At 40.8% G+C, this 13,929-nt stretch overlaps 1 protein-coding gene across 3 annotated transcripts in view; it reads right to left on the bottom strand.

Annotated features, from left to right (window-relative positions):
* LOC124553873 (ankyrin-3-like) overlaps nt 1-13,929 on the bottom strand; it is a 107,799-nt gene that overhangs the window by 10,668 nt on the left and 83,202 nt on the right. For all 3 annotated transcript variants that reach the window (XM_047127874.1, XM_047127876.1, XM_047127875.1), the window contains one exon: nt 11,945-12,094. In XM_047127874.1, coding sequence (XP_046983830.1) covers nt 11,945-12,094 — 150 coding nt within the window. The remainder of the gene's footprint in view (nt 1-11,944; nt 12,095-13,929) is intronic.

Here is a 13,929-nt window from a genome sequence, read left to right as displayed (position 1 = left end):
TGGTAATCAACGATAAGGGATATTTTCAGAAAATCAACCAAATTTTAAACGCACGTCTAAGCGACAGAAACAAAATTAAACTATCGAATAATCCCAGGTCATGGAACTGGTCTAAACATTCGCCATCCCTACTAACGTCCCTATGTTCTCATTTCAGTTCGCATCACTTTGCGACATTGTCCCTTGATATTTAATCGACGTTGAATAACATTCTATGGTTTTGAAACGTCAAACCCAAACACCTTTAGCTGTCTAAATTTTCAGTTACTTTATTTGAGCAACCAGTTTCAGCACTACCCTTTCTCAAACAGCATCCCCATTAATACTGTCCTCTTGCATTGACACACAATTTTCTAGCTGTTATTCATCACATCAAATAAAAATTCTTTCTAAGCCATCTTGTATAATCCTACAGGCATTATGCGATGACACTTTCCCATGCACTACAGTCTCATCAACACACAGTCGCAGATTGCTGCTGTCAGATCACTTACATATAAAGAATACAAAAGCGGCCCCATCACGCTTCCATGAGGCTCTCCTAACTGTAGCCTCGTCTCTGCTGAAAACTGGCAGTGGAGGTCAACACAACTGGTCGGCTCTTTTCACCCTTCTTGTACACAAGAGTCACCGGTGCTTTATTCCAGTCCCTCGTGACTTCGATGGTGAAGAGCGATTGGCGTTAAGTGCTAGTTAATTAAAGGGACAATAAAATGTACTCGCTGTAAAATTCCATCCAGACCTGGCGACTTACTTGTTTTCAACTCTTTCAGATGATTCAGTACGGTGGGGGTGGCAATTGCTACGTCCTCCATACGGGCATCTGAGCGCCGTCAAACGACAATATGTCAATATAATCTAATATGGTCTTCCTGTGTGGCTGATATCCTGTACGCGAAATTTAAAACTTCAGCTTTCATTTTCCTCTCATTTATTGGCACATCGCACTTGTCAATGAGTAACTCGATTGAAACCCTCGATCCATATAATGATTGCACTTATTCCCAACTTAAGTCATGTTCTGTGTTAGATATTTAGCTAAGGCCTGGCTGTGGAGTTTGTTGTGTGCTTCGTACGTCGATGTTGTGACATATATATGATTTGCGACTAACTTTGGGTTGTGGACATTGCTGAGCTCTTTTCTGATCACTCTGCCATCCCTCAGCATTTTCCGAGTTTTATTATTCAACCATGGTAGGGCTTTTACATCCTTATTGCGTTTATAGGCACATTTACGATTTGTACAGAAACCAAATGACAGTTATAAGAGTCGAGGGGCATGAAAGGGAAGCAGTCGTTGGTAATGGAATGAGACAGGGTTGTAGCCTATCCCTGACGTTATTCAATCTGTATTTTGAGCAAGCAGTAAAGGAAACAAAAGAACAATATGAAGTAGGAATTAAAATCCATGGAGAAAAAATAAAACCTTGGAAGTTTGCCGATGACATTGTAATTCCATCAGAGACAGCAAAGGACCGAGGAAGATAAGTTGAACGGAATGGAGTGTCTAGAAAGGGGGATATAAGATGAACATCAATAAAAGCAAAACAAGGGTAATGGAAAGTAGTCGGATTAAATCACTGGGTGGTGAGGAAATTAGACTTGGAATTGAGACACTTAAAGTAGTAGATGAGTTTAGCTATTTGGGAAGCAAAATGAATGATGGTCGAAGTAGAGAAGATATAAAATGTAGACCTGGCATTTACTAGGAAAGGGATTCTGAAGAAAAAAAATTTGTGAACGTCGAGTATAGATTTAAGTGTCAAGAAGTCTTTTCTGCTAGTATTTGTGCGCAGTGTAGCCATGTACGGAAGTGGAACATGGACGATAAATAGTTCAGACAAGAAGAGAGTAGTAGCTTTAGAAATCTGGTGGTACAGATGAATGCTGAAGATTAGATGGGTAGATCATGTGACTAATGCTGAGAAGAGTAATTTGTGGCTTAACTTGACTAGAAGAAGGGGTCGTTGGTAGGACACGTTCTGAGGCATCAAGTGATCAGCAATTTAGTACTGGAGGGAAGCGTGGAGGGTAAAAATGGTAGAGGGAGACCAAGAGATGAATACACTGAGCAGATTCAGAAGGATGTAGGTTGCAGTAGTTACTCAGAGATGAAGAAGCTTGCACAGGATAGAGTAGCATGGAGAGCTGCATCAAATCAGTCTCAGGACTGAAGACAACATTACCTCCCTTGTACGATTTACAGTCAATCTATACTTTGCTCTGATTTGTCTATGTCCGCTCAATACGGACTAAAAAATCTCTATTAATTATCTGAGCAGGATGCTAACAATTGTACTAATTCATTATCTGTCCAGGTTAAGTACTCTCCACATCTTTTTGATGAACTTCAGTTATCATTGGCGTTGCAATGACCTAATGATCGCAAGTATCTCTAATGATACGGCCCATAACGTCACACCCATCTTTAGTTTCGAGGTCTAAAATTCTTTTTCAGAGCTGCTTTAGCCTTCTCTCTACTCGGTATCAGGGACACCCTCTGCATAGGTTTGCACTACCTCCAAGGGATACTGCTGTTTAACTGCGATTGATTCTTGAGCTTTCTACACAAGTAAAAAAGTTGTGTGCCATTTATCCTGTCTGTAGTGTCCGCGCACTGAGCACCGAAAGCGGTGTTGTGGAACTAAAATATGCTGTCAGTGACTTGGGTTGCCCTGGGTATTCAAACGTGGACCCAGACGTTCCAGAGTGGTCGAGTGGGGGGGGGGGGGGTGGAGTATGGAGGCAATTCTTGGCAACAATCTACTGGACCCTCCTGGTAGTTGAAGGTGAAGCTGGGAGTATGCGGAGCAGCATTCGCTCCCAACATGTGCACGGACATGACCTACTTGTCACACAGCGAGTATGACTGGATAAGTGGACACAAGCTGTAAAATTACTTGTACTTCAGACATTCATTGCTGTGATCACCATTTGAATCTCATTACGTTTAGAGCCGTTCCATTTAAAAAAAAGAAAATCTGCGAATATTTTTCATCAGACTTAACGGACTTCCCAGTCCTTTCCAGTACTTCCACAAAGAACAGCACTTCAGAATTTCGAGAAGGGACAGTAACCCTCGTTGATATAGTTCGAAAATGGCCTGCAGCACTTAGCGCGTGCTCATTGGAATTTCCAGTCATGGAGAATATTATCAAGTATGGGAGCATGAAGAAATTGCCAATGGGGAGAAGCTGATGGAAGGATAGTCCCACAAGCCCGCAGCTTACAAGGAAGCCCTCAAGTGCGACTTCGCAAATTCAATCTTTAGAAAGGCTCATTTGAAAGCGTTGTGTTAACAATGACTGGAAAAATATTAGCTGATAATGCCACATCATGTGCATCAGGAGGGAGACAGAAATTGACTGAGCAGGAGGTGCTGACACCAACCTTTTACAGGGTGTGTGTATTCCACAAAATGGAAATAGTCGACATTCAAGAAATATTAAAAGCAAACCATTAACTTCCACCACTAGCAGCAAATGAAAAATGGTGTGTCACAGTGACCGCAGAGGTTCACATCATTACGATTTAAGGCGAACTCCATGGAAGTTGCAAACTGTGAAGAATGTTCAGCTGGGTATCCAGTCTCAAGGAATGCATATCGAATCATATTGGTGTAACCTGGTGATGAGATCTGATGGGCTATGATGACATGTGACCGAAAGTGAAACAGTGTGTCTAGGAGCTTATCGTGGAATTGGCTATACTGCAGACAGTGTGATAATATGTTTAACAGGCTCAGAAAAAACAAACATCCAGAGGCTGTATTTGTTCATCTTGCATTGTCAGACACTTTTCAGAGTGGATACTTCGCGCTAAAGGAGTATGATTTTTACACGCAGACCAGGGGTCACACAAAAGCCAGTTATTTTGACCAGTTATTGGATAATAGCAGTGCTCATACCATAGTTGTAGTACTCTTACGCCCATTTTCCCTCTCTTGCTTGGTGTGACGTAAATTTCCGTGTTGCCCTTACAATATCATGCGAACGAGAAAGAATCGCAGGGGGTTTAACTCCTCCAACTTCTGACAGCACAATACATAACTTTCCAGAGTATCTACCATCGAAATTAGCAGTCGACATAACTGAATAAGAGTCTGTTACGGTATTTGATATTGATACAACACCCTTGGTACTTCCAGTTTCCAGGGTTCCTTTCATACACATATCCAAATCCCGAGTGGTCAGAGTTGAAAACGACTTCCTCGCTGAACGATGCGATAAGTTTATCTCATCCACAAATTATTGGGCCAATTTCGCAGTTTGCTGTGCATCGTCAAGTTGACACTTTGCATGAAATTTCGTTATCTTATGTCTTTCATTTTGGTAGCACTCTTTAACATTATGAAACCTCCACTGCATGAAAAGAACTAATCAGAATGGTGCAAAATGATTACAGGATCACTGAGAAAAGAGAAGTAAATTTATAATGAAGACAGAACAACATTTCGTCACAAGTAACAAAATCCACATAATTGTGCAAAATTGTGTTGTACGTTATCTCAGTGTTGATATATGCCACAAGGGGACGTTGAATAATATTCTGTGGTTTTAAAATGTCAAACCAAAACACATGTAGCTGTCTAAATTTTCAGTTATTTTATTTGAGCAAAAAGTACATTGCACCATCTTCAGGACCCCTGACTGACGTATAGGAAGAATCTCATCTCTGGATCAGTCAATACATAGTCCAACATTCATTGACTGGTAACCGATATATATATATATATATATATATATATATATATATATATATGGTGGTCCATTGTTCGTGACTAGGCCAAATATCTCACGAAATAAGCGTCAAACGAAAACCTACAAAGAACGAAACTTGTCTCGCTTGAATGGGGAACCAGATGGCGCTATAGTTGGCCTACTAGGTGACGCTGCCATAGGTCAAACGGATATCAACTGGGTTTTTTAAAATAGGAACCCCCATCTTTTATTACATATTCGTGTAGTACGTAAAGACATATGAATATTTTAGCTGCACCACTTTTTTCGCTTTGTGATAGATGGCACTGAAATTATCGCAACTGAAAATATGTATCCTACCTCCATGAAAATGTTGATTAGAATACTTTGAACAAATCTGATTTTTGGTAACAACACTTCCCCTTCATGTATATACTTGTCCTTACCCAGTGTCTTCATTTGCATAAACATTCGATACATATAATGCACAAATCTACTCCTTCCTCTCTGTGTCCACCTCTTCTTCCCCCATTTCTCCATCCACCCCATGCTTCCACCTCAGCTGTCTCTGTCTTTACATATCCTACTCCCCCTTCCTGCCCATCCCTTTTGGCCTGTCTCTTCCACCATGTCTCTCTCCCCATGCCTCTGTCCATATCTTTTTCTCTCTTTCTCTGTCCTATTCCTCCTCCACCACACTTTTTCCTGTCATCTCCTCCCCCTCCCCTCCACCTATATCTCCCTCCTCAAATCTCTGACCATCCTGTCCTGCTCCTTCTCTCTGTCCATTTTCTCCTTCCATTTCTATCTCATCCTCCCCCATGCACCAGTCATTCTCCTATCTTTTCCTCCCTTCACTTCCTCACCTCATCCTCTTCATTTCCTACAGGTCACTTTTCACATCGGACTCCTCCTCCTCCAATTTCCATCCATCTTCCGTTGCTCCAACTGTCTCTGTTCCCCTTTTGCCCCTCGCTGTCCCCATACTCCTATTCCTCTCCCTGTATGTCCACTTCTGACCTTTGCCTTGCCCATCCCCTATTAGCGTCATCACTGTCTTTCTCCTACTGGCCCTCTCCATATCCTTCCCCTCCTATGTACACATGAAACTTTCCCCAGCAAGTCTACCCATACATATACCCCCTGCAAAACACATCTATAAAACAGGAAAATATTACAGTAGCCTACTTGTCAGGACTTGACAACTATTTTTGTGCTTGACATGTAGGTTGTTATGTTAAACAGACCGATAAAATCAGTTGTACCATTCCAATAAAACATATCTGTCATGTAGGGTAACTGTTCCCTGCCACCTACGAGTAGACTGTACTGCAAAGCAGGTCAGTAAGGCAGGCTGAAATCGTCCCTATACAACATACTTGTCGTGCAAGGCAGGCAGTATGCCAGAGATCAGGAAAAACACCTCTTAAACCATATCTTGGTTGTTATTGGGGGTGTGAGGTTATAAGCCCCGCAGGGTCAATACTCCAGATGTGTGCTGTTTCAGTGCCAAATTAGGTTGGATTGGAAACGGGGTTTTGAAGGATATCCTGGACATATATACAAATTCTCTGATACACACACACACACACACACACACACACACACACACACACACACACACACACACACACACATATATATATATATATATATATATATATATGTGTCTGTGTGTGTGTGTGTGTGTGTGTGTGTGTGTGACTCTTATTAAAAATATATGGTCTATGTCCATCTGTATGTTTAACAGAGGATCATGAAAAAAATTGAAGTAAAATATATGTATGTATATTGTAAAGTGTGTGTGTGTGTGTGTGTGTGTGTGTGTGTGTGTGTGTGTGTGTGTGTGTGTGTGTGTGTGTTTGTATGTGTGTGTGTGATTATGTGTGTGTGTGTTTTTGTGCACCCACACATGTGTGTGTGTACGAGTGTGTGTTCTTGCTGTGTTGTGTAAGCAGAATGATATGGAAGTAGTATGATGTCCAAATCAGTGTATTTATTAAAATTAAAGTTTGGGTTCTGAATGTATCTATGAATAACACAGTTATATTGCTCCCCTAATGAGGGTGCTTGGTCTAAAAAAATAGTTACAATGCATCCTCTAAAGAAGCCGTTCCCATGTTTTCTATTTTCCATTCTGAAATTTGTAAAAATATTCACGGCCTTTGCCGTATCACTACCCCTATTACATTTTTTTTAAACTGTCGATGTTTCACAGTTCATCTGTAAATAAATTTGTTCTTCCACCCAAATAATCTAAATTTCACACAATGTCACAACTAGGGATTTAGTTTTACTTGGTTTGTACTCATAGTTATAAAATTATATTTAATTTTTCTCTTTAATCGCAGTTTTTTAGAGTTCGTATTTGCTATTTATTTTTAAATTGGTTGGTTTAGGACTTCCATGTCCTGTGATGTGTATATAAGGCCTTCATAGGTCCCTACAATCGTCTGCTACCCACAAAGTGGGATGTCTTCATGTTTTTCACCATGTACTTATATTATCCTTATTAGTATCATACATGTCTAGTAATTCCCGACACAAGACCTTCTCTGCAATCTGTTTTTCATGTTTTGTCCTACGTCTTTGTATTTTCTGCTCTAACTGTGTTACTTCCTCCTCTGATTGTTCTCTTGTCGTTTTCTTCAGTTCTTGATAACCTGTTTTGGTTGCTTCCTGCACGTGTCACTCAGTCTTTATAATGGGGTTTGTGTGCTGTTAAGTTCTCCCATGTCCATATCCTATTTCTAATTACAATCATCAGATTTATTTCCCACTTTGTTTTCTGTCACAATGTCTACTGAGATTCTACTAAGTTCCCTTTTACTATGTGCTAGACGTTTTCAAGTCTTGTATTGGACAGCATGTAGACTTTGTTTACATATGTGACTGTGTTTAAGGATATGCATTTTGCTGTGACATCTTACTTTCAACTGTTTCTGTCATTTTTCATTTTTACAAAGTAGTCCTGGCTGTGTTCATTTTCTTCGATATCTTCTGCGATACTGGCTTCTTGCCGCTTGTTACCATGCATCTGATGTTGTTTCAAACGTGTCAAGTTTATTTTATGCGGCATATTTGGAAAATACTGGCTACTATAAGACTCCGTCTGCTGTTATAATTTCAACTTAAGGAGAGCCAGATCGATGAAAATGACAGAATTAAGGTTTTGTGGTTTTCTTCCATTATAAAATTATTTGGTATTTACTGAATAAAACAAATCAAGTTTACCCTTCTAAGTGAATTCGAAGTGTGTTTTTTATCGCTGCAAAGTTGATGCACTGCGTAAACGGTTGTAGCTACTTGGTGTGTCATCTCTGGCGGCACCACTCGCTTGCTACAAGCAGGGTATCTTTCCAGAATTAGACAGTGTTTTGTTTTCAACGTTGTATGTCTTTATCTCTGTGACAAGTGACTGCTAATATCAGTAAACATAAACGCTATACTGTGTGTGTTGACTTGTGGAGTTTGCTTTGTGTTGTTTAGCTGTTCATTTTTGCGTATTTCATGAATTTTGCTCTTACCTGCTTTACGTATTTGGTTTGTGGATATCAATATGCCCTGTTTCAGCAACTGAGTGTTTAAGAAAAGGCACAATGAGTGGAAGAAGAAATCTTTTGTCGTATTGAAAGGAGATGCTGCTCAGACTGTTTCACCGACTACTCCAAATTTATGTGATAGAACTACTTCTTACGAGAAACTTCGTGACAGCAAAAAAAAATTGAAAACTGTTAAAGTGACAGTAATGACGTGAATGAAATAATTAACATTTCCTTGCTCTCTAATGTTTTGAAACATTACATATTATGCCAAGTTTGCAAAGAAAGAGGACTGGAATTGAAAATAACTTCACACATTGGCTTGGCATGTAAACTGTTATTGAAGTGTAACAAATGTGCTGCAGAAGTTTCGTTTTCTAATTATAACAGTATTCCTTGTAGTGGTAATAGTGGAAAGACGGTGTATGATGTAAATGTTAGGCTAGTGTATGGCTTGCGTTGCATTGTCAAGGGCAGTGCTTCAGGGACAATGTTGTGTGGAATTATCAACTTGCTAAAACCGCCAACCTAGTTTGGACTTTATAATGAATTGGTGGGATCTTCTGCAGAAGATATTGCTGAAGCAACAACGAAGAAAGCAGTTGAAGAAGCTGTGACAGATAATGGGAATTGTAGAGATTTAACTGTTGCTTTAAATGGCTCATGGCAACGTAGAGGTCATAAATCTCTAAATGGTATTGTGACAGCTACCAGTAGAGACTGTTGCAAACTAACTGATGTTGCTATTCCCTCAAAACGTTGTAGATGTAAGGCCAATACCAAGGACGAATTTAGCGAAAGTTGTGAAGCAAATTTCCATGGCACGAGTGAAACGATGGAAGTTGAGGGAGTGAAAGCAAATTTTTCCAGATCACAGGGGTGGTATAATGTACGATACACTAAGTATCTAGGAGATGGTGACTGTAAGTGATATAGAGCTGTAGAGGAACTCAAACCTTATGGCAATCAAATTCACATTAAAAAACAGGAGTGCATAGGGCATGTGCAGAAGTGCATGGGGGCTCACTTGTGTAAACTTTTAGGATCCCAGAAGCTTAGTGATGGTAAGACCCTTGGAGGAAGAGGGACTATGGGTGTGCAATTAGGCAAAATACAAGAAGCATTGAGCATATGAGGAGAGCAGTGTGGGCATTATTGTTTTTGATACTGTATCAACAAATGAGCACCCACAACAGGTACTGTGCCCCATAGGTGATGACTCATGGTGTAAGTACCAATCAGGAAAGGAATATACCCATAAAAACAGTTTGCCAAATGGTGGAATTGATGTAATTAAGGCCATATTCAGAGATTTATCACAGCCGAGTTTATTGGAAAAGTGTTTACATGCGAAAACACAAAATCCAAATGGAAGTGTAAATAATTTAATTTGGATTAGGATTCCCAAAAGAGTGTTTATACAGATAAAAACATTGCATTTTGGAGTGTATGATGCAGTGGCAACATACAATGAAGGAAACATTATCAAATGGTTCAAATGGCTCTGAGTACTACGGGACTTAACCTCCGAGGTCATCAGTCCCCTAGAACTTAGAACTACTTAAACCTAACTTTCATAAGGACATCACGCACATCCATGCCTGAGGCAGAACTCGAACCTGCGACCGTAGCGGTCGCGCGGTTCCAGACTGAAGCGCCTATAACCGCTCGGCCACCCCGGCCGGCGAAACTTTATCAAATGTGATGTGATGAAACGTTTAGGTTTCCAACCAGGACACAAAGCCATTTCGATAATGGGCCTAATTGCTGAACAAAGACTAAGAGGTGCAGGAAGAAGAGACAAAAGCATGCAGCAAAACGGAGGAAACGAACACTGAAAAGGAAACTAACACTGAAAAAAGACGAGGATGCTGGTAATCCATCATATGGGGCAAGAATGTATTAAAAAACTTTGGAAGCCATTTTCGTAACTTTAAAATTTCCGTCTTTGAAGAACATTTTCTCAAAAACTGCTGAAAGCATGTCAGTGAAATATATACAGAATATTGTTTGCTTCTTTTCCTTCATTTTTATAACAAATTGTAAAAAAATATTGTATAATTCAAGAATTGTAGTACAAAAAGTGTAAAATTTTAGAGACAAAAATATGCATCTGCTTTTTAAAAAATTGTAAAACCAAAACAAATAAATATTTCGTAACATAGCATTATAAATTTGTAGAGAAATATTCACTGAACATGTAGTCCAAATTTCAGACCAATATGTTTAATTCTTTTAGAAAAAATGTTCCTTCTATTTGCTAAAATTAACATGCAGGATATGGATCATTCCATCTCCCCATAAGTGTCCTGCATCTTTGTTGATTATCAATAGCATTTGTTAAATTCTGTTGTCTACCTATGCATATGAATCTTTTAAATGGACATTGGACCCACGGCTTGCTCACATAAGAGGCTGACCATCTTAGTTAATTAATGTACAAAATCCTTTAATCGCTGTACAGAAAGGAATATGTTTTCTTAAGTCCACTCACACATTTCTGGACCTATGTTAGTACTATCCAAGTGCCAGTTGTACTGCATTTGAATTTAACATTAACAACAATGGATGTGAAGTTGTGTGGCAATCCTATCAATTCACAGTCAAATATCGGTATTTTTTCGTACAGTCAAATACGATGAGTGAAGAAACTGTACTCAGTACACGTGGAAATCCCCGCTATATTCCGGAACTGGGGAAGTGTCCACTGCTGCACACATCTCTACTCATCAACACATGCAGTGGGTGTGTCTGAATTTCCTAATAGTAAGGAGGAGACCTCTTAACCACAACTGCACAGGAGCACACCTACAAAATGGACTCAGTCTGTCATCGAGGCTGATATGTCCATGAAGGCTTTCCGAACACTACCATCAGAGGTTCTCACACAAATCTCTCACAGTAGGGTTAACCACTATCCTCTCACTACTCAACTGTAGTAGTGTTGCTATTCGCATTATGGTGTGGATGAACTTCTGATTGTAGTGTCTAGGAAACAAAGGTGTAAGTTTAAGTGACAGTAGAAGTCTGAGCTAGGTGTGGCCATGAGGTGAGGTGGCCTGTTTACTAAGATGACTATTTGTGATGAGCAAGAGATCTCAGTGTGCCACAAATTTTCAATGTTCACTACATGTGGAAGTGTCCAAAGAAGCCGTTTAAAGATAAATATACAGTACTGATACGAAATTTGAACAGACACCCCACAATATAACATATCCTTATTCCCCACTACATAGTAATTTCTGTCGTTTCCTGCTTACTGGTGTATTCCTTCATTATTTATTTTTGAGGACCAACACAGAAATAGAATTCCATTATTTGTTCCAATAAAGTCAATGTCTCGTGCAGATCCAATGTGTAAAAACCCTATTCCACACCCATTCTCTACAGAATTAATTTAGAAGACAAAAAAACATAAACTGAAATAGAAACTACTTCTTTCACACCGGTACATTCATTGTCTATGGAAAAGAACTTTATTTTATAGCATCTTCCCATATAACCGCAATGAGTGAATCACACTTGTAATCCAAAGAGTATGCTCAGGATCACTTTGACCCACGCCTACTTGAACGTCATAAGTCATGAAAAGATCAACTTTTCCTCAGAACTATAACATCTGCTGCATGGAAAAAAATACAGTAAAGTTAGATCTCAATCTTTTACCATAGTACTTGATTCATGTGTGGTGACAGAACTAACCGTAAGCGAGAGACGTCAGGGTCATCAGGTGGGGGGATCTCGCAGAGGGGCGGGAGCGGCGCAGCGGTGGCAGCAGTCCGGTTCTGCTCGCTGCAGTTGCCGTGTGGCTGGGCGGTGGCCGTGGTCTCGCCGTCTGCGGTGGCTGGCGTGCTGCACAGAGGGACATGACGTGGACACGTGATAGCATGTTCACGTGGAGGCTGGAGCACAGTTTAATACAGACAATACTGGTGAAGGATCTACAACACAACGACAATAACTGCATCATTACCTAGAATGACTTAGCACTGAGCTAATCACTTCATTCACAGCTTCTCCTGAGTTACCCACACCAGTAATTTACATTATGTGATCAGAAGTATCCGGACACCTGACCGAAAATGACTTACTAGTTTGTGGCGCCCTCCATCAGTTATGCTGAAATTCAGTATGGTGTTGGCCCACCCTTAGCCTTGATGACAGCTTCCACTCTCGCAGTCATACGCTCTGTCAGCTGCTGGAATGGCAACCCATTCTTCATGGAGTGCTGCACTGAGGAGAGGTATCGATGTCGGTCGGTGACGCCTGGCACGAAGTCGGCGTTCCGCAACATACCAAAGGTGTTCTATAGGATTCAGGTCAGGACTTTGTGCAGGCCAGTCTATGACAGAGATATTGTAGTGTAACAACTCCGCCACAGGCCGTATATTATGAACAGGTGTTAGATCGTGTTAAAAGATGCAATTGCAATCTCTGAATTGCTCTTCAACAGTGGGAAGCAAGATGGTGCTAAAAACATCAATGTAGGCCTGTGTTGTGACACTGCCACGCAAAATAACAAGGCGTGCAAGCCCTCTCCAAAAAAATACAAACACACCATAAGAGCATCGACTCCGAATTTTACTTTCGTCACTATAAAGTCTGGTAGATGACGTTCATCGAGCATTCGCCATACCCACACCCAGCCATCGGATCGCCACATTGTGTACCGTGATTTTTGTAACTCCACACGACGTTTTTCCACTTTTCAGTCGTCCAATGTTTACGCTCCTTACACCAAGCTTTGTGGCATTTACTGGCGTAATGTGTGGTTCGACCATGAGATCCAAGTTTTCTCACTGTCATAATACTTACAGTGGATCCCGATGCAGTTTGGAATTAGTGTGTGATGGTCTGGATAGATGTCTACTTGTTACACATTACGACCCTCTTCAACTGTCGGTGGTCTCTGTCAGTCAGCAAACGAGGTCGGCCTGTACGCTTTTGTGCTGTACATGACCCTTCACGTTTCCACTTCACTATCACATCGGAAACAATAGACCTAGGGATGTTTAGCAGTGTGGAAATCTCGCGTACAGACGTATGACCCATGTGACACCCAGTCACCTGACCATTTTCGAATTCTGTGACTTCCACAGAGCGACCTATTCTCCTCCCTGACGATGTCTAATTACCACTGAGGACGCTGATATGGAGTACCTGGCTGTAGGTGGCAGTAAAATGCATATAATATGAAAAATGTATATTTCTGGTGATGTCCGGATACGTTTGATCACATAGTGTAGTATATGAAGGAACAGATTGTACGAAACTAAACAGAAATGAAGATAACGTACAAGAGAACAATTACACTGAAAGATACAACTAATTGAAACCATACTCCCTGAACACCTAACACCAATAGACGTACAGAAATTAGAACGACAGAGATAAATGTACTGAATGTGGTACTACACTCCTGGAAATGGAAAAAAGAACACATTGACACCGGTGTGTCAGACCCACCATACTTGCTCCGGACACTGCGAGAGGGCTGTACAAGCAATGATCACACGCACGGCACAGCGGACACACCAGGAACCGCGGTGTTGGCAGTCGAATGGCGCTAGCTGCGCAGCATTTGTGCACCGCCGCCGTCAGTGTCAGCCAGTTTGCCGTGGCATACGGAGCTCCATCGCAGTCTTTAACACTGGTAGCATGCCGCGACAGGGTGGACGTGAACCGTA

Source organism: Schistocerca americana, chromosome 11 (genome assembly GCF_021461395.2).
Source record: "Schistocerca americana isolate TAMUIC-IGC-003095 chromosome 11, iqSchAmer2.1, whole genome shotgun sequence".
In the NCBI taxonomy this organism is placed as follows: Eukaryota; Metazoa; Arthropoda; class Insecta; order Orthoptera; family Acrididae; genus Schistocerca; species Schistocerca americana.
Note: the sequence above shows the minus strand (reverse complement) of the source record. Positions and strands in the feature narration are given on the sequence as shown.